At 38.1% G+C, this 19,324-nt stretch overlaps 5 protein-coding genes across 5 annotated transcripts; all 5 read left to right on the forward strand.

The window, feature by feature from the left end:
• Nucleotides 1-120: 120 nt before the first annotated feature.
• On the forward strand, nt 121-991 carry LOC122983485 (lysophosphatidic acid receptor 6-like). The gene has a single exon (XM_044353218.1). It carries the CDS (start codon nt 121-123, stop codon nt 967-969), a length of 849 nt encoding a protein of 282 aa, XP_044209153.1. The 3' UTR covers nt 970-991.
• A 1,267-nt stretch (nt 992-2,258) lies between these two features.
• Nucleotides 2,259-3,192, forward strand: LOC122984385 (lysophosphatidic acid receptor 6-like). The gene has a single exon (XM_044354788.1). The coding sequence runs from the start codon at nt 2,337-2,339 to the stop codon at nt 3,102-3,104; it is 768 nt and encodes a 255-aa protein (XP_044210723.1). The 5' UTR covers nt 2,259-2,336; the 3' UTR covers nt 3,105-3,192.
• A 3,689-nt stretch (nt 3,193-6,881) lies between these two features.
• LOC122984494 (lysophosphatidic acid receptor 4-like) lies at nt 6,882-8,233 on the forward strand. Its single transcript, XM_044354971.1, has one exon. The coding sequence runs from the start codon at nt 7,010-7,012 to the stop codon at nt 7,880-7,882; it is 873 nt and encodes a 290-aa protein (XP_044210906.1). The 5' UTR covers nt 6,882-7,009; the 3' UTR covers nt 7,883-8,233.
• A 3,797-nt stretch (nt 8,234-12,030) lies between these two features.
• LOC122983486 (lysophosphatidic acid receptor 4-like) lies at nt 12,031-13,239 on the forward strand. The gene has a single exon (XM_044353219.1). The coding sequence runs from the start codon at nt 12,031-12,033 to the stop codon at nt 12,886-12,888; it is 858 nt and encodes a 285-aa protein (XP_044209154.1). The 3' UTR covers nt 12,889-13,239.
• A 3,969-nt stretch (nt 13,240-17,208) lies between these two features.
• On the forward strand, nt 17,209-18,192 carry LOC122983409 (lysophosphatidic acid receptor 6-like). The gene has a single exon (XM_044353128.1). The coding sequence runs from the start codon at nt 17,316-17,318 to the stop codon at nt 18,102-18,104; it is 789 nt and encodes a 262-aa protein (XP_044209063.1). The 5' UTR covers nt 17,209-17,315; the 3' UTR covers nt 18,105-18,192.
• The last annotated feature ends 1,132 nt before the right edge of the window (nt 18,193-19,324 follow it).

The following is a 19,324-nucleotide window of genomic DNA, read 5'->3' on the forward strand; positions in this document are numbered from 1 at the left end:
TTGTTACATTTCTCACCAGCCTACTTCACCCAGATAAAGAGGAGGAGGAACTAATGTGTCGTGTTTGGCTGCAGTGTTCAATAAAGCACACACAAACATTGTTTTTCTCATCAGATAGACATGAACATCAGTGAGGAGTATAGAACTGAGCCAAATCTGGCTTATGCTGTGGTGTTTGGATCTGTTATGGTGCTGGGTTTGCCTCTCAATGCTGTGTCACTGTGGATTCTGCTTCGCCGCCACAGCCTCAAATCCTCCAATGCCATCTTCATGGTCAACCTGGCGATCTCAGACCTGCTGCTGGTCATCTCCTTGCCCATGAGGGTCTACTTATACGCCACAGGAACCTGGCCTCTGAGCTCAAAGGCATGCATATATATCACAATGCTCTTTCGCAACAACATCCGCTCGAGCTCCATCTTCATCACCCTCATCAGCGTGGATCGGCTGCTGGCTGTGGTTTATCCTCTGAGGTCACGCCATCTGCGAACTGCTTCCAATGCCTGGAAATCTGTTGCACTTGTTTGGCTGTTTGTGCTCGTGGTGAACATACCAGAAGGATTGGTCCTTGCAGGAAACTTGAAACGTGTCAATGAATCTGTCTGTTTTAAAATTCATAGGATGCAGTCAGCACAGGCTTATCTTCATCTTGTGCTACTGGTCACCCTGCTGACAGTCAACCTCGTGTCCACTGCTTTGGTGTCTTGCACTCTACACAGACGTCTCAATGACTCTGCAAAGGTCAACAACAAGGTGAATGTCATGCTGATTTTTGCCATGAACTTGGTGATGTTCACCATATGTTTCTTGCCTGTATCGGTTGGTTTACTTACAATTAAGAGACATGAGATTACGCCTTTGGTATGTCTTGCTTCTGTGAACTGCTGTCTGGATCCGCTGTTGTACTACTTTTCTTTGGATGCCTTCTGGAAGAAAAAAGAGGATGTGGATCTTGCAAGAGAACAGTAGACAAGGGACAATCTATTTTCATGAGATGGCATTAATTTCCCAATGGATCCATATCAATCTTATGAATCTTTATATGAATTGTTTGACATTTTGGGAAATATGCTTGCTTTCTTGGTGGGAGTTAGATGAGAAGATTGATAACATGCTCATGTCTGTAGGATAAATCTGTATTTGCAGCAAGCAGCTGGTTAGCTTAGCTTAGCACAAAGACTGAAAATAGGGGGAAACAGCTAGTGTGGTTCTGTCCAAAGGTAACAAAATTTGTGTACCAGTACTTCGAAAGCTCGCTAATTAACTATTCCCATAACATGATAACTTGTGCCTAGAACTTTGAAGCATTATTTTATTCCTTTTTTTCAATAAACTGTAATTGAAGATAGCAGGTTAATTCTTGTGATGGCTCTTTTTTTTAAGAAATTGTTCAACATTTAAGATATACACTTATTTACTTTCTTGCCAAGAATTTTGCCACTTTCATGTCTATATGCTAAATATGAAGTTACCGCTTATCTAAGTACAAAACCTGGAAACAGAGGGAAACAGCTAGCCTGGCTCTGTCCAAAGGTAAAAGAAATCCACCTACCAGCACCTCCAACAAGACTCCAGAAAGTCACTGCACACGACCAAGAAATACATAACAGCACATAACACGACAACTTGTAAAACCACAATTTGAAGTTTTGACACATTTACCAAGTCGCAGAATGTCGATACTTAACATGTTCATTGACAACATTAATATTTTGACTACAATATCCACTTGTGTGATACAAAATCCACTTAGGGGAGAACAGGGTAAAATGAGCCACCCCATTTATCTAGGTAACCATAAACAAAAGTAATCATGTGACAACAAATTAAGAAAGTATATTTCACATTACTCAATCCATCTTGGACTCAAGCACATGGAGAGAGTCGTCAACAAAACAGAGCAAAAAAAGACTCTTCTGGAGGGATGAACATCAATCTTAAATCTCCACCTCCAACAAGAAAAAAAATCTTCAATATATCCAATATACTGAGATCAAGTATCTTGATTATCTTCAGTATTACATTAAAATGGAGACAGAGTTGCAGTTTCGTCTATGTGAGCTGTGATGGTTAATCCACATCCTGATAAGAGGGATCTATGTCCGTAAGACATTTCCTCAACATAGGCCTAACAGGTACATTTTCTCACCGTACAACTTATCATCATAATCATGATTATGATCACAGTTCCTGAGTTGAGTCACACAGCTTTCCTGTTGAATTTCTCAACAGCCTACTTCACCCAGAACAAGAGCAGAGGGAGGAACTAATGTGTTGTGTTTGGCTGCAGTGTTCAATAAAGCACACACAAACATTGTTTTTCTCATCAGGTAGACATGAACAACAGTGTGGATTATAGACCTGAGCCAAATCTGGCTTATGCTGTGGTGTTTGGATCTGTTATGGTGCTGGGTTTGCCTCTCAATGCTGTGTCAATGTGGATTCTGCTTCGCCGCCACAGCCTCAAATCCTCCAATGCCATCTTCATGGTCAACCTGGCGATCTCAGACCTGCTGCTGGTCATCTCCTTGCCCATGAGGGTCTATTATTACGCCACAGGAACCTGGCCTCTGAGCTCAAAAGCATGCATATATATCACAATGCTCTTTCGCAACAACATCCGCTCGAGCTCCATCTTCATCACCTTCATCAGCGTGGATCGGCTGCTGGCTGTGGTTTATCCTCTGAGGTCACGCCATCGGCGAACTGCCTCCAACGCCTGGAAATCTGTTGCTCTTGTTTGGCTGTTTGTGCTCGTGGTGAACATACCAGAGGGACTGGAGCTTGCAAAAAACTTAAAAAGTGTCAATGAATCTATCTGTTTTGAATTTAATAGGCAGCAGTGGCCTCAATCAGCAATGTCTTATCTTCAGCTTGTGCTAGTGGTCACCCTGCTGACAGTCAACCTTGTGTCCACTGCTTTGGTGTCTTGCACTCTACACAGACGTCTCAATGACTCTGCAAAGGTCAACAACAAGGTGAATGTCATGCTGATTTTTGCCATGAACTTGGTGATGTTCACCATATGTTTCTTGCCTGTGTCGATTGGTGTGCTTATAATTAAGAGACATGAGATCAGCCTTTGGTATGTCTTGCTTCTGTGAACTGCTGTCTGGATCCGCTGTTGTACTACTTTTCTTTGGATGCCTTCTGGAAGAAAAAAGAGGATGTGGATCTTGCAAGAGAACAGCAGACAAGGGACAATCTATTTTCATGAGATGGCATAAATTTCCCAAAGGATCCATATCAATCTTATGAATCTTTATATGAATTGTTTGACATTTTGGGAAATATGCTTGCTTTCTTAGTGAGAGTTAGATAAGAAGATTGATAACATGCTCATGTCTGTAGGATAAATCTGTAGTTGGAGCAAGCAGCTGGTTAGCTTAGCTTAGAACAAAGACTGAAAATAGGGGGAAACAGCTAGTGTGGTTCTGTCCAAAGGTAACAAAATTTGTGTACCAGTACTTCTAAAGCTCGCTAATTAACTATTCCCATAACATGATGACTTAATGTTTTATCATTATGACAACAAGGGTCTACAAAGCTAGTGTCTGGAACTTTGAAGCATCGTTTTATTCCTTTTTTTCAATAAACTGTAATTGAAGGTAGCGGATTAAATTCTTGTGATGGCTCTTTTTTTAAGAAATTGTTCAACATTGAAGATATACACTTATTTACTTTCTTGCCAAGAATTTTGCCACTTTCATGTCTATATGCTAAATATGAAGTTACCGCTTATCTAAGTACAAAACCTGGAAACAGAGGGAAACAGCTAGCCTGGCTCTGTCCAAAGGTAAAAGAAATCCACCTACCAGCACCTCCAACAAGACTCCAGAAAGTCACTGCACACGACCAAGAAATACATAACAGCACATAACACGACAACTTGTAAAACCACAATTTGAAGTTCTGACACATTTACCAAGTTGCAGAATGTCGACACTAAACGTGTTCATTGACAACATATTAATTTTTTCCTCCACAATGTCCGCTTGTGTGATACAAAATCCACTTAGGCTACTGAAAAAACATTGCAAATAAACATAATCCAGGCAGCAATTAATGCTTCTCTTCAAAATGTTATTGGCAAAACAAATTAACAGTATATGGAGGTAATTTCTTGGAGACCAGATTGTGCTGTTTTGTCTTTACACTTAAACAACAGAACTGGCGTACTCAACTCACAGTCTTTACAGAGTAATGGATGCCCACCACAAAAATAACAAAAGGAATCGTCAACACTCACAGAAAAGTCTACATCACTTCTTTAATGATGCACGCGTTTCAGCCCTAAGCTTTTCTCAGCAAAAGTAACGCTGAGGAAAGCCTAAAGTGAGCTTTAGATGTGCTGGTAGCTTCAGACAGAGCCTGGCTAGCTGCACTGAACTAAACTAACTGACGACTGACTCTAGCTTCATATTTAGCGCACAGTCAGTGATGTCTCTGCAAGAAAGTGAATAAGCATATTTTGAAGAACTGTTCCTTTAAAATGAATAGAAAACATGGGTTGATTTTTTCATCTTAAATACAGAAATGAGGAAATTCAACTGCTATTTTAAAGTTTTATTACATACAGTATGTTTGAGGAGAACGTTCTTGTGTGTCTCTTCTGTAAATCTTACATTATTTTTTGTTGAGACAAGCATTGCAAATATTAATTGTATTAAGTATAGATTAAATATAGATTTAAATACTAAATATAGATTCGGTCCACCTCTGACAAGAAAAAAACTCTTCAAGACAGTGAGATCAAGTATCTTGATTATCTTCAGTGTTACATTAAAATGGAGACATAGTTGCAGTTTCTTCTATGTGAGCTGTGATGGTTAACCCACATCCTGATAAGAGGGGTCTATGTGCATAAGACATTTCCTCAACATAGGCCTAATAGACACATATTCTCATCATACTAGTCACTGTAAATCTCAGGGGTATTTTCAAATGTTCACATTTAGATCGTGTGACCTTTAAAATTTTCAGCATAATAACTGATTGTTTTGATGCTGTTGGTAAGAAATCATCACAGATGTGCTTAAACATTACACCTGTTACCATGAACTTCAATAAATCATTTACTGATTAACCATAAATGTCAATTCTCTCCAAACTACTAAGGTCATATGATTACATGATAACATGATAACTTAATGTTTTATCATTATGACAACAAGGGTCTACGAAGCTAATGTCTGGAACTTTGAAGCATTATTTTATTAAATAATTCAATTCAATTCAAATTTTCAATAAACTGTAATTGAAGATAGCTGGTTAAATTCTTGTGATGGCTCTTTTTTAAGAAATTGTTCAACATTTTAAGATATACACTTATTTACTTTCTTGCCAAGAATTTTGCCTCTTTCATGTCTGTATGCTAAATATGAAGTTACCGCTTTGTCAGCACAAACATTGGAAACAGAGAGAAACAGCTAGCCTGGCTCTGCCCAAAGGTAAAAAAAAACAATCCAAGACTGCAGAAAGTCACTGCACATGACCAAGAAATACATTACAGCACATAACACGACAACTTGAAGTTTTGACACATTTGCCAAGTGGCAGAATGTCGACCCTGAACGTGTTCATTGACAACATATTAATTTTTTTGACTACAATATCCACTTGTGTGATACAAAATCCACTTAGGCTACTGAAAAAACATTGCAAATAAACATAATCCAGGCAGCAATTAATGCTTCTCTTCAAAATATTATTGGCAAAACAAATTAACAGTATATGGAGGTAATTTCTTGGAGACCAGATTGTGCTGTTTTGTCTTTACACTTAAACAACAGAACTGGCGTACTCAACTCACAGTCTTTACAGAGTAATGGATGCCCACCACAAAAATAACAAAAGGAATCGTCAACACTCACAAATAAGTCTACATCACTTCTTTAATGATGCACGCGTTTCAGCCCTAAGCTTTTCTCAGCAAAAGTAACGCTGAGGAAAGGCTAAAGTGAGCTTTAGATGTGCTGGTAGCTTCAGACAGAGCCTGGCTAGCTGCTCTGAACTAAACTAACTGACGACTGACTCTAGCTTCATATTTAACGCACAGTCAGTGATGTCTCTGCAAGGAAGTGAATAAGCATATTTTGTAGAACTGTTCCTTTAAAATGAATAGAAAACATGGGCTGTTTTTTTCATCTTAAATGCAGAAATAAGGAAATTCAACTGCTATTTTAAAGTACTATTACATACAGTATGTTTGAGGAGAACTTTCTTGTGTGTCTCTTCTGTAAATCTTACATTATTTTTTGTTGAGACAAGCATTACAAATATTAATTGTATTAAGTGTAGATTAAATATAGATTTAAATACTAAATATAGATTCGGTCCACCTCTGACAAGAAAAAAACTCTTCAATATACTGAGATCAAGTATCTTGATTATCTTCAGTATTACATTAAAATGGACACACAGATGCAGTTTCTTCTATGTGAGTTGTGATGGTTAATCCACATCCTGATAAGAGGGGTCTATGTGCATAAGACATTTCCTCAACATAGGCCTAATAGGTACATATTCTCATCATACTAGTCACTGTAAATCTCAGGGGTATTTTCAAATGTACACATTTAGATCGTGTGACCTTTAAAATTTTCAGCATAATAACTGATTATTTTGATGCTGTTGGTAAGAAATCGTCACAGATGTGCTTAAACATTACACCTGTTACCATGAACTTCAATAAATCATTTACTGATTAACCATAAATGTCAATTCTCTCCAAACTACTAAGGTCATATGATTAAAAACATATATCTTTATTTAGGTAGTAACAAGGTATTACATTTTAAAATTGCACTAAACATACAGAATATAAACTGTTCCATTTTTTAATACCACAGTGACCACAGTTTCTAAATTGAGTCGCGCAGCTTTCCTGTTACGTTTCTCACCAGCCTACTTCACCCAGAACAAGAGCAGAGGGAGGAACTAATGTGTCGTGTTTGGCTGCAGTGTTCAATAAAGCACACACAAACATTGTTTTTCTCATCAGGTAGACATGAACAACAGTGAGGAGTATAGAACTGAGCCAAAGCTGGCTTATGCTGTGGTGTTTGGATCTGTTATGGTGCTGGGTTTGCCTCTCAATGCTGTGTCACTGTGGATTCTGCTTCGCCGCCACAGCCTCAAATCCTCCAATGCCATCTTCATGGTCAACCTGGCGATCTCAGACCTGCTGCTGGTCATCTCCTTGCCCATGAGGGTCTACTTATACGCCACAGGAACCTGGCCTCTGAGCTCAAAGGCATGCACATATATCACGATGCTGTTTCGCAACAACATCCGCTCGAGCTCCATCTTCATCACCCTCATCAGTGTGGATCGGCTGCTGGCTGTGGTTTATCCTCTGAGGTCACGCCATCTGCGAACTGCTTCCAATGCCTGGAAATCTGTTGCACTTGTTTGGCTGTTTGTGCTCATGGTGAACATACCAGAGGGACTGGAGCTTCCAAAAAACTTGAACAACTCCAATGAATCTACCTGTTTTGAATTTCGTAGACAGCAGCAGGAGCAGGAGCAGCAGCCTGGATTAGCACTGTCATACTTTCAGCTTGTGCTAGTGGTCACCCTGCTGACAGTCAACCTTGTGTCCACTGTTTTGGTGTCTTGCACTCTACACAAACGTCTCAATGACTCTGCAAAGGTCAACAACAAGGTGAATGTCATGCTGATTTTTGCCATGAACTTGGTGATGTTCATCTTATGTTTCTTGCCTGCGTCGATTGGTGTGCTTACAATTAAGACACATGAGATTACGCCTTTGGTATGTCTTGCTTCTGTGAACTGCTGTCTGGATCCACTGTTGTACTACTTTTCTTTGGATGCCTTCTGGAAGAAAAAAGAGGATGTGGATCTTGCAAGAGAACAGTAGACAAGGGACAATCTATTTTCATGAGATGGCATAAATTTCCCAATGGATCCATATCAATCTTATGAATCTTTATATGAATTGTTTGACATTTTGGGAAATATGCTTGCTTTCTTAGTGAGAGTTAGATGAGAAGATTGATAACATGCTCATGTCTGTAGGATAAATCTGTAGTTGGAGCAAGCAGCTGCTTAGCTTAGCTTAGCACAAAGACTGAAAGTAGGGGGAAACAGCTAGTGTGGTTCTGTCCAAAGGTAACAAAATTTGTGTACCAGTACTTCTAAAGTTCACTAATTAACTATTCCCATAACATGATAACTGAATGTTTTATCATTATGACAACAAGGGTCTACGAAGCTAGTATCTGGAACTTTGAAGCATTATTTTATTTAACAATTCAATTCAATTCAAATTTTCAATAAACTGTAATTGATGATAGCGGATTAAATTCTTGTGATGGCTCTTTTTTTAAGAAATTGTTCAACATTTTGAGATATACACTTATTTACTTTCTTGCCAAGAATTTTGCCACTTTCATGTCTGTATGCTAAATATGAAGTTACCGCTTATCTAAGTACAAACCCTGGAAACAGAGAGAAACAGCTAGCCTGGCTCTGTCCAAAGGTAAAAGAAATCCACCTACCAGCACCTCCAACAAGAGTCCAGAAAGTCACTGCACACGACCAAGAAATACATAACAGCACATAACACGACAACTTGTAAAACCACAATTTGAAGTTTTGACACATTTACCAAGTGGCAGAATGTCAACCCTGAACATGTTCATTGACAACATATTAATTTTTTCCTCCACAATATCCACTTGTGTGATACAAAATCCACTTAGGCTACTGAAAAAACATTGCAAATAAACATAATCCGTTGGTATCTGTTGGTAAGAAATCATCACAGATGTGCTTAAACATTACACCTGTTACCATGAACTTCAATAAATCATTTACTGATTAACCATAAATGTCAATTCTCTCCAAACTACTAAGGTCATATGATTAAAAACATATATCTTTATTTAAGTAGTAACAAGGTATTACATTTTAAAATTGCACTAAACATACAGAATATAAACTGTTCCATTTTTTAATACCACAGTGACCACAGTTTCTAAATTGAGTCGTGCAGCTTTCCTGTTACGTTTCTCACCAGCCTACTTCACCCAGAACAAGAGCAGAGGGAGGAACTAATGTGTCGTGTTTGGCTGCAGTGTTCAATAAAGCACACACAAACATTGTTTTTCTCATCAGGTAGACATGAACAACAGTGAGGAACCTGGGCCAAAGCAGGCTTATGCTGTGGTGTTTGGATCTGTTATTGTGCTGGGTTTGCCTCTCAATGCTGACATGAACAACAGTGTTCAATTCATCATGTTGCTAAAGTTATCAGTCTTGTATCTTAATTGCAATAGATATGTTTTGGACATCATTACATGTTAATTTAGTGTAAGCTACAAAACAATGTCATAAACTTAGCGTAATTGTGGATCTGAGCCACTGTGTGAAACAGTTTTGTGGGGTAAAACGTGCCAGAGATGTTGGGGCAAGTTGAGTCAAAGCTTAATTTACCCCCCCAAATTATTTTCTGATATTCTAGAGACTAGAGATAATGTTCATGTTAATGTTTGATCACTGTTACAAGTATTACAATGTTGATGAATAAATACCTAATTGTTGACTAATGTTAAGTTTAAGCCACACATAAACATGCTCTACATACAGACGGGTGACAAATTAAAAGAAAAGCCAACATAAAGTGTCTTAGTAAGGTGTTGGGCCACCATGTGCTGCCAGAACAGCTTCAATACACCTTAGCATTGATTCTACAAATCTCTGAACTCTTCTGGAGGGATGAACATCAATCTTCAAAAAGATATTCCCTCATTTTGATGATGGTGGTGGAGAGCGCTGTCTAACACCTCAGTCCAAAATCTCCCATAGTTTTCGATTGGGTTGAGATCTGGTGACTGTGAGGGCCATAGCATATGATTCACATCATTTTCATACTCATCATACCATTCAGTTACCTCTCGTGCCCCTATGGATGGGGGCATTGTCATCCTGGAAGAGACCACTCCCATCAGGATAGAAATGTTTCATCATAGGATAAAGGTGATCACTCACAACAACTTTGTATTGATCAGCAGTGATCCTTCCCTCTGAGTGGACAAATGGACCCAAACCATGCCAGCAAAATGCCCCCCAAAGCATAACAGAGTCACCAGATCCCCTCACTGTAGGGGTCAAGCATTCAGACCTGGACCAGTTTTTCCTTTAATTTGTCACCTGTCTGCACATTTACACACACATTCTTTCTGTATCTAACACACAAAGATCACAGTTTAATCTTTACTGAAAATGTTGAGGTAAGATGTTGAACAACAGGATACAAACATATAATTTATTTAAAAATATGTGTTTTTGCCTTTGTTAAATTGATGGCATAAATAAAGTTCAAAATTATCTCAAAAGTGTTTGATTTTGTGTCATTTTTATGTCAGTATTTAATGGTAGCACTATTCACTGCTAGAGTGCTCAATTTACCTCATTCCCATGCTCATTTTACCCCTACCTTGGTGTAAGTTGTGCCATAGGACTAACTTTTTTTGATGAGTCATTGTTCTAAAACCATAATAATTAGATAAAATGGTTTAATTTCCATGGGTACACAACAACCTGAGGTATATATAGTTGATATCATTTGAAACAAACACACTTTTATTTTACAGTAAAATCATCAAATGTAAACATTAGCTCATGTTACCCCATTCTCCCCTTCTGAAAAAACATTGCAAATAAACATAATCCAGGCAGCAATTAATGCTTCTCTTCAAAATGTTATTGGCAAAACAAATTAACAGTATATGGAGGTAATTTCTTGGAGACCAGATTGTGCTGTTTTGTCTTTACACTTAAACAACAGAACTGGCGTACTCAACTCACAGTCTTTACAGAGTAATGGATGCCCACCACAAAAATAACAAAAGGAGTCGTCAACACTCACAGATAAGTCTACATCATTTCTTTAGTGATGCACACATTTCAGCCCTAAGCTTTTCTCAGCAAAAGTAACACTGAGGAAAGCCCAAAGTGAGCTTTAGATATGCTGGTAGCTTCAGACAGAGCCTGGCTAGCTGCTCTGAACTAAACTAACTGACGACTGACTCTAGCTTCATATTTAGCGCACAGTCAGTGATGTCTCTGCAAGGAAGTGAATAAGCATATTTTGAAGAACTGTTCCTTTAAAATGAATAGAAAACATGGGTTGATTATTTCATCTTAAATGCAGAAATAAGGAAATTCAACTGCTATTTTAAAGTTTTATTATATACAGTATATTTGAGGAGAACTTTCTTGTGTGTCTCTTCTGTAAATCTTGCATTATTTTTTGTTGAGACAAGCATTGTAAATATTAATTGTATTAAGTATAGATTAAATATAGATTTAAATATTAAGTATAGATTCGGTCCACCTCCGACAATAATAAAACTCTTCAATATACTGAGATCGAGTATCTTGATTATCTTCAGTATTACATTAAAATGGACACACAGATGCAGTTTCCTCTATGTGAGCTGTGATGGTTAATCCACATCCTGATAAGAGGGGTCTATGTGCATAAGACATTTCCTCAACATAGGCCAAATAGATACATATTCTCATCATACTAGTCACTATAAATCTCAGGGGTATTTTCAAATGTACACATTTAGATCGTGTGACCTTTAAAATTTTCAGCATAATAACTGATTATTTTGATGCTGTTGGTAAGAAATCGTCACAGATGTGCTTAAACATTACACCTGTTACCATGAACTTCAATAAATCATTTACTGATTAACCATAAATGTCAATTCTCTCCAAACTACTAAGGTCATATGATTAAAAACATATATCTTTATTTAGGTAGTAACAAGGTATTACATTTTAAAATTGCACTAAACATACAGAATATAAACTGTTCCATTTTTTAATACCACAGTGATCACAGTTTCTAAATTGAGTCGCACAGCTTTCCTGTTACGTTTCTCACCAGCCTACTTCACCCAGAACAAGAGCAGAGGGAGGAACTAATGTGTTGTGTTTGGCCGCAGTGTTCAATAAAGTACACACAAACATTGTTTTTCTCATCAGATAGACATGAACAACAGTGAGGAGTATAGAACTGAGCCAAATCTGGATTATGCTGTGGTGTTTGGATCTGTTATTGTGCTGGGTTTGCCTCTCAATGCTGTGTCACTGTGGATTCTGCTTCGCCGCCACAGCCTCAAATCCTCCAATGCCATCTTCATGGTCAACCTGGCGATCTCAGACCTGCTGCTGGTCATCTCCTTGCCCATGAGGGTCTACTTATATGCCAAAGGAACCTGGCCTCTGAGCTCAAATGAATGCATATATATCACGATGCTCTTTCGCAACAACATCCGCTCGAGCGCCATCTTCATCACCTTCATCAGTGTGGATCGGCTGCTGGCTGTGGTTTATCCTCTGAAGTCACGCCATCTGCGAACTGCTTCCAACGCTTGGAAATCTGTTGCTCTTGTTTGGCTGTTTATGCTCGTGGTGAACATACCAGAGGGACTGGTCCTTGTAAAAAACTTGAACAACTCCAGTGAATCTACCTGTTTTGAATTTAATAAGCAGCAGTGGCCTCAATCAGCAATGTCTTATCTTCATCTTGTGCTAGTGGTCACCCTGGTGACAGTCAATCTTGTGTCCACTGCTTTGGTGTCTTGCACTCTACACAGACGTCTCAATGACTCTGCAAAGGTCAACAACAAGGTGAATGTCATGCTGATTTTTGCCATGAACTTGGTGATGTTCACCATATGTTTCTTGCCTGTATCGGTTGGTTTACTTATACTTGAGACACATGAGATTACGCCTTTGGTATGTCTTGCTTCTGTGAACTGCTGTCTGGATCCACTGTTGTACTACTTTTCTTTGGATGCCTTCTGGAAGAAAAAAGAGGATGTGGATCTTGCAAGAGAACAGTAGACAAGGGACAATCTATTTTCATGAGATGGCATAAATTTCCCAATGGATCCATATCAATCTTATGAATCTTTATATGAATAGTTTGACATTTTGGGAAATATGCTTGCTTTCTTGGTGAGAGTTAGATGAGAAGATTGATAACATGCTCATGTCTGTAGGATAAATCTGTAGTTGGAGCAAGCAGCTGGTTAGCTTAGCTTAGCACAAAGACTGAAAGTAGGGGGAAACAGCTAGTGTGGTTCTGTCCAAAGGTAACAAAATTTGTGTACCAGTACTTCTAAAGTTCACTAATTAACTATTCCCATAACATGATAACTGAATGTTTTATCATTATGACAACAAGGGTCTACGAAGCTAGTATCTGGAACTTTGAAGCATTATTTTATTTAACAATTCAATTCAATTCAAATTTTCAATAAACTGTAATTGATGATAGCGGATTAAATTCTTGTGATGGCTCTTTTTTTAAGAAATTGTTCAACATTTTGAGATATACACTTATTTACTTTCTTGCCAAGAATTTTGCCACTTTCATGTCTGTATGCTAAATATGAAGTTACCGCTTATCTAAGTACAAACCCTGGAAACAGAGAGAAACAGCTAGCCTGGCTCTGTCCAAAGGTAAAAGAAATCCACCTACCAGCACCTCCAACAAGACTCCAGAAAGTCACTGCACACGACCAAGAAATACATAACAGCACATAACACGACAACTTGTAAAACCACAATTTGAAGTTTTGACACATTTGCCAAGTAGCAGAATGTCGACACTGAACGTGTTCATTGACAACATATTAATTTTTTCCCCCACAATATCCACTTGTGTGATACAAAATCCACAAAAGTGCAAAAGTGACGCTGAGGAAAGCCCAAAGTGAGCTTTAGATGTGCTGGTAGCTTCAGACAGAGCCTGGCTAGCTGCTCTGAACTAAACTAACTGACGACTGACTCTAGCTTCATATTTAACGCACAGTCAGTGATGTCTCTGCAAGGAAGTGAATAAGCATATTTTGAAGAACTGTTCCTTTAAAATGAATAGAAAACATGGGTTGATTATTTCATCTTAAATACAGAAATAAGGAAATTCAACTGCTATTTTAAAGTTTTATTACATACAGTATATTTGAGGAGAACTTTCTTGTGTGTCTCTTCTGTAAATCTTACATTATTTTTTGTTGAGACAAGCATTACAAATATTTATTGTATTAAGTGTAGATTAAATATAGATTTAAATATTAAGTATAGATTCGGTCCACCTCCGACAATAATAAAACTCTTCAATACAGTGAGATCAAGTATCTTGATTATCTTCAGTGTTACATTAAAATGGAGACACAGATGCAGTTTCCTCTATGTGAGCTGTGATGGTTAATCCACATCCTGATAAGAGGGGTCTATGTGCATAAGACATTTCCACAACATAGGCCTAATAGATACATATTCTCATCATACTAGTCACTATAAATCTCAGGGGTATTTTCAAATGTACACATTTAGATCATGTGACCTTTAAAATTTTCAGCATAATAACTGATTGTTTTGATGCTGTTGGTAAAAAATCACCACAGATGTGCTTAAACATTACACCTGTTACCATGAACTTCAATAAATCATTTACTGATTAACCATAAATGTCAATTCTCTCCAAACTACTAAGGTTATATGATTAAAAACATATATCTTTATTTAGGTAGTAACAAGGTATTACATTTTAAAATTGCATTAAACATACAGAATATAAACTGTTCCATTTTTTTAAGACCACAGTGACCACAGTTTCTGGGTTGAGTCGCACAGCTTTCCTGTTACGTTTCTCACCAGTCTACTTCACCCAGAACAAGAGCAGAGGGAGGAACTAATGTGTCATGTTTGGCTGCAGTGTTCAATAAAGCACACACAAACATTGTTTTTCTCATCAGGTAGACATGAACAACAGTGTTCAATTCATCATGTTGCTAAAGTTATCAGTCTTGTATCTTAATTACAATAACTAAGTTTTGGACATCATTACATGTTAATTTAGTGTAAGCTACAAAACAATGTCATAAACTTAGCGTAACTGTGGATCTGAGCCACTGTGTGAAACAGTTTTGTGGGGTAAAACGTGCCAGAGATGTTGGGGCAAGTTGAGTCAAAGCTTAATTTACCCCCCAAATTATTTTCTGATATTCTAGAGAATAGAGATAATGTTCATGTTAATGTTTGATCACTGTTACAAGTATTACAATGTTGATGAATAAATACCTAATTGTTGACTAATGTTAAGTTTAAGCCACACACAAACATGCTCTACATACAGACGGGTGACAAATGAAAAGAAAAGCCAACATAAAGTGTCTTAGTAAGGTGTTGGGCCACCATGTGCTGCCAGAACAGCTTCAATACACCTTAGCATTGATTCTACAAATCTCTGAACTCTTCTGGAGGGATGAACATCAATCTTCAAAAAGATATTCCCTCATTTTGATGATGGTGGTGGAGAGCGCTGTCTAACACCTCAGTCCAAAATCTCCCATAGTTTTCGATTGGGTTGAGATCTGGTGACTGTGAGGGCCATAGCATATGATTCACATCATTTTCATACTCATCAAACCATTCAGTGACCTCTCGTGCCCCTATGGATGGGGGCATTGTCATCCTGGAAGAGACCACTCCCATCAGGATAGAAATGTTTCATCATAGGATAAAGGTGATCACTCACAACAACTTTGTATTGATCAGCAGTGATCCTTCCCTCTAAGTGGACAAATGGACCCAAACCATGCCAGCAAAATGCCCCCCAAAGCATAACAGAGTCACCAGATCCCCTCACTGTAGGGGTCAAGCATTCAGACCTGGACCAGTTTTTCCTTTAATTTGTCACCTGTCTGCACATTTACACACACATTCTTTCTGTATCTAACACACAAAGATCACAGTATAATCTTTACGGAAAATGTTGAGGTAAGATGTTGAACAACAGGATACAAACATATAATTTATTTAAAAATATGTGTTTTTGCCTTTGTTAAATTGATGGCATTAATAAAGTTCAAAATTATCTCAAAAGTGTTTGATTTTGTGTCATTTTTATGTCAGTATTTAATGGTAGCACTATTCACTGCTAGAGTGCTCAATTTACCTCATTCCCATGCTCATTTTACCCCTACCTTGGTGTAAGTTGTGCCATGGGACTAACTTTTTTTGATGAGTCATTGTTCTAAAACCATAATAATTAGATAAATTGTTTTAATTTCCATGGGTACACAACAACCTGAGGTATATATAGTTACTATTATTTGAAACAAACACACTTTTATTTTACAGTAAAATCATCAAATGTAAACATTGGCTCATGTTACCCCATTCTCCTCTTCTGAAAAAACATTGCAAATAAACATAATCCAGGCAGCAATTAATGCTTCCCCTCAAAATATTATTGGCAAAACAAATTAACAGTATATGGAGGTAATTTCTTGGAGACCAGATTGTGCTGTTTTGTCTTTACACTTAAACAAGAGAACTGGCGTACTCAACTCACAGTCTTTACAGAGTAATGGATGCCTACCACAAAAATAACAAAAGGAGTCGTCAACACTCACAGATAAGTGTATATCACTTCTTTAATGATGCACGCGTTTCAGCCCTAAGCTTTTCTCAGCAAAAGTAACGCTGAGGAAAGGCTAAAGTGAGCTTTAGATATGCTGGTAGCTTCAGACAGAGCCTGGCTAGCTGCTCTGAACTAAACTAACTGACAACTGACTCTAGCTTCATATTTAGCGCACAGTCAGTGATGTCTCTGCAAGAAAGTGAATAAGCATATTTTGAAGAACTGTTCCTTTAAAATGAATAGAAAACATGGGTTGATTATTTGATCTTAAATACAGAAATAAGGAAATTCAACTGCTATTTTAAAGTTTTATTACATACAATATATTTGAGGAGAACTTTCTTGTGTGTCTCTTCTGTAAATCTTACATTATTTTTTGTTGAGACAAGCATTACAAATATTTATTGTATTAAGTGTAGATTAAATATAGATTTAAATATTAAGTATAGATTCGGTCCACCTCCGACAATAATAAAACTTTTCAATATACTGAGATCAAGTATCTTGATTATCTTCAGTATTACATTAAAATGGACACACAGATGCAGTTTCCTCTATGTGAGTTGTGATGGTTAACCCACACCCTGATAAGAGGGGTCTATGTGCATAAGACATTTCCTCAACATAGGCCTAATAGGTGCATTTTCTCACCATACAACTTATCATCATCATCATGATTATGATCACAGTTCCTGAGTTGAGTCACACAGCTTTCCTGTTGAATTTCTCAACAGCCTACTTCACCCAGAAAAAGGGCAGAGGGAGGAACTAATGTGTTGTGTTTGGCTGCAGTGTTCAATAAAGCACACACAAACATTGTTTTTCTCATCAGGTAGACATGAACAACAGTGTGGATTATAGACCTGCGCCAAATCAGGCTTATGCTGTGGTGTTTGGATCTGTTATGGTGCTGGGTTTGCCTCTCAATCCTGTGTCACTGTGGATTCTGCTTCACTGCCACAGCCTCAAATCCCCCAATGCCATCTTCATGGTCAACCTGGCGATCTCAGACCTGCTGCTGGTCATCTCCTTGCCCATGAGGGTCTATTATTACGCCACAGGAACCTGGCCTCTGAGCTCAAAGGCATGCACATGTATCACAATGCTCTTTCTCAACAACATCCGCTCGAGCGCCATCTTCATCACCTTCATCAGTGTGGATCGGCTGCTGGCTGTGGTTTATCCTCTGAGGTCACGCCATCGGCGAACTGCTTCCAACGCCTGGAAATCTGTTGCTCTTGTTTGGCTGTTTGTGCTCGTGGTGAACATACCTGAGGGACTGGAGCTTGCAAGAAAATTAAACAACTCCAGTGAATCTACCTGTTTTGAATTTCATAAGCAGGAGCAGGAGCAGGAGCAGCAGCCTCAGCCTGGATTAGCACTGTCATACTTTCATCTTGTGCTAGTGGTCACCCTGCTGACAGTCAACCTTGTGTCCACTGCTTTGGTGTCTTGCACTCTACACAGACGTCTCAATGACTCTGCAAAGGTCAACAACAAGGTGAATGTCATGCTGATTTTTGCCATGAACTTGGTGATGTTCACCATATGTTTCTTGCCTGTGTCGATTGGTGTGCTTATAATTAAGAGACATGAGATCAGCCTTTGGTATGTCTTGCTTCTGTGAACTGCTGTCTGGATCCGCTGTTGTACTACTTTTCTTTGGATGCCTTCTGGAAGAAAAAAGAGGATGTGGATCTTGCAAGAGAACAGCAGACAAGGGACAATCTATTTTCATGAGATGGCATAAATTTCCCAATGGATCCATATCAATCTTATGAATCTTTATATGAATTGTTTGACATTTTGGGAAATATGCTTGCTTTCTTGGTGGGAGTTAGGTGAGAAGATTGATAACATGCTCATGTCTGTAGGATAAATCTGTAGTTGGAGCAAGCAGCTGGTTAGCTTAGCTTAGCACAAAGACTGAAAGTAGGGGGAAACAGCTAGTGTGGTTCTGTCCAAAGGTAACAAAATTTGTGTACCAGTACTTCGAAAGCTCGCTAATTAACTATTCCGAAAACATGATAACTTAATGTTTTATCATTATGACAACAAGGGTCTACAAAGCTAGTGTCTGGAACTTTGAAGCATCGTTTTATTCCTTTTTTTCAATAAACTGTAATTGAAGATAGCGGATTAAATTCTTGTGATGGCTCTTTTTTTAAAAAATTGTTCAACATTGAAGATATACACTTATTTACTTTCTTGCCAAGAATTTTGCCACTTTCATGTCTGTATGCTAAATATGAAGTTACCGCTTATCTAAGCACAAACCCTGGAAACAGAGAGAAACAGCTAGCCTGGCTCTGTCCAAAGGTAAAAGAAATCCACCTACCAGCACCTCCAACAAGACTCCAGAAAGTCACTGCACACGACCAAGAAATACATTACAGCACATAACACGACAACTTGTAAAACTACAATTTGAAGTTTTGACACATTTACCAAGAATGTCGACACTTAACATGTTCATTGACAACATATACATTTTTTTGACTACAATATCCACTTGTGTGATACAAAATCCACTTAGGCTACTGAAAAAACATTGTAAAGAAACATAATCCAGGCAGCAATTAATGCTTCTCTTCAAAATATTATTGGCAAAACAAATTAACAGTATATGGAGGTAATTTCTTGGAGACAAGATTGTGCTGTTTTGTCTTTACACTTAAACAACAGAACTGGCGTACTCAACTCACAGTCTTTACAGAGTAATGGATGCCCACCACAAAAATAACAAAAGGAGTCGTCAACACTCACAGAAAAGTCTATATTACTTCTTTAATGATGCACGCGTTTCAGCCCTAAGCTTTTCTCAGCAAAAGTAACGCTAAGGAAAGC

This window comes from Thunnus albacares, chromosome 6, assembly GCF_914725855.1.
Source record: "Thunnus albacares chromosome 6, fThuAlb1.1, whole genome shotgun sequence".
In the NCBI taxonomy this organism is placed as follows: domain Eukaryota; kingdom Metazoa; phylum Chordata; class Actinopteri; order Scombriformes; family Scombridae; genus Thunnus; species Thunnus albacares.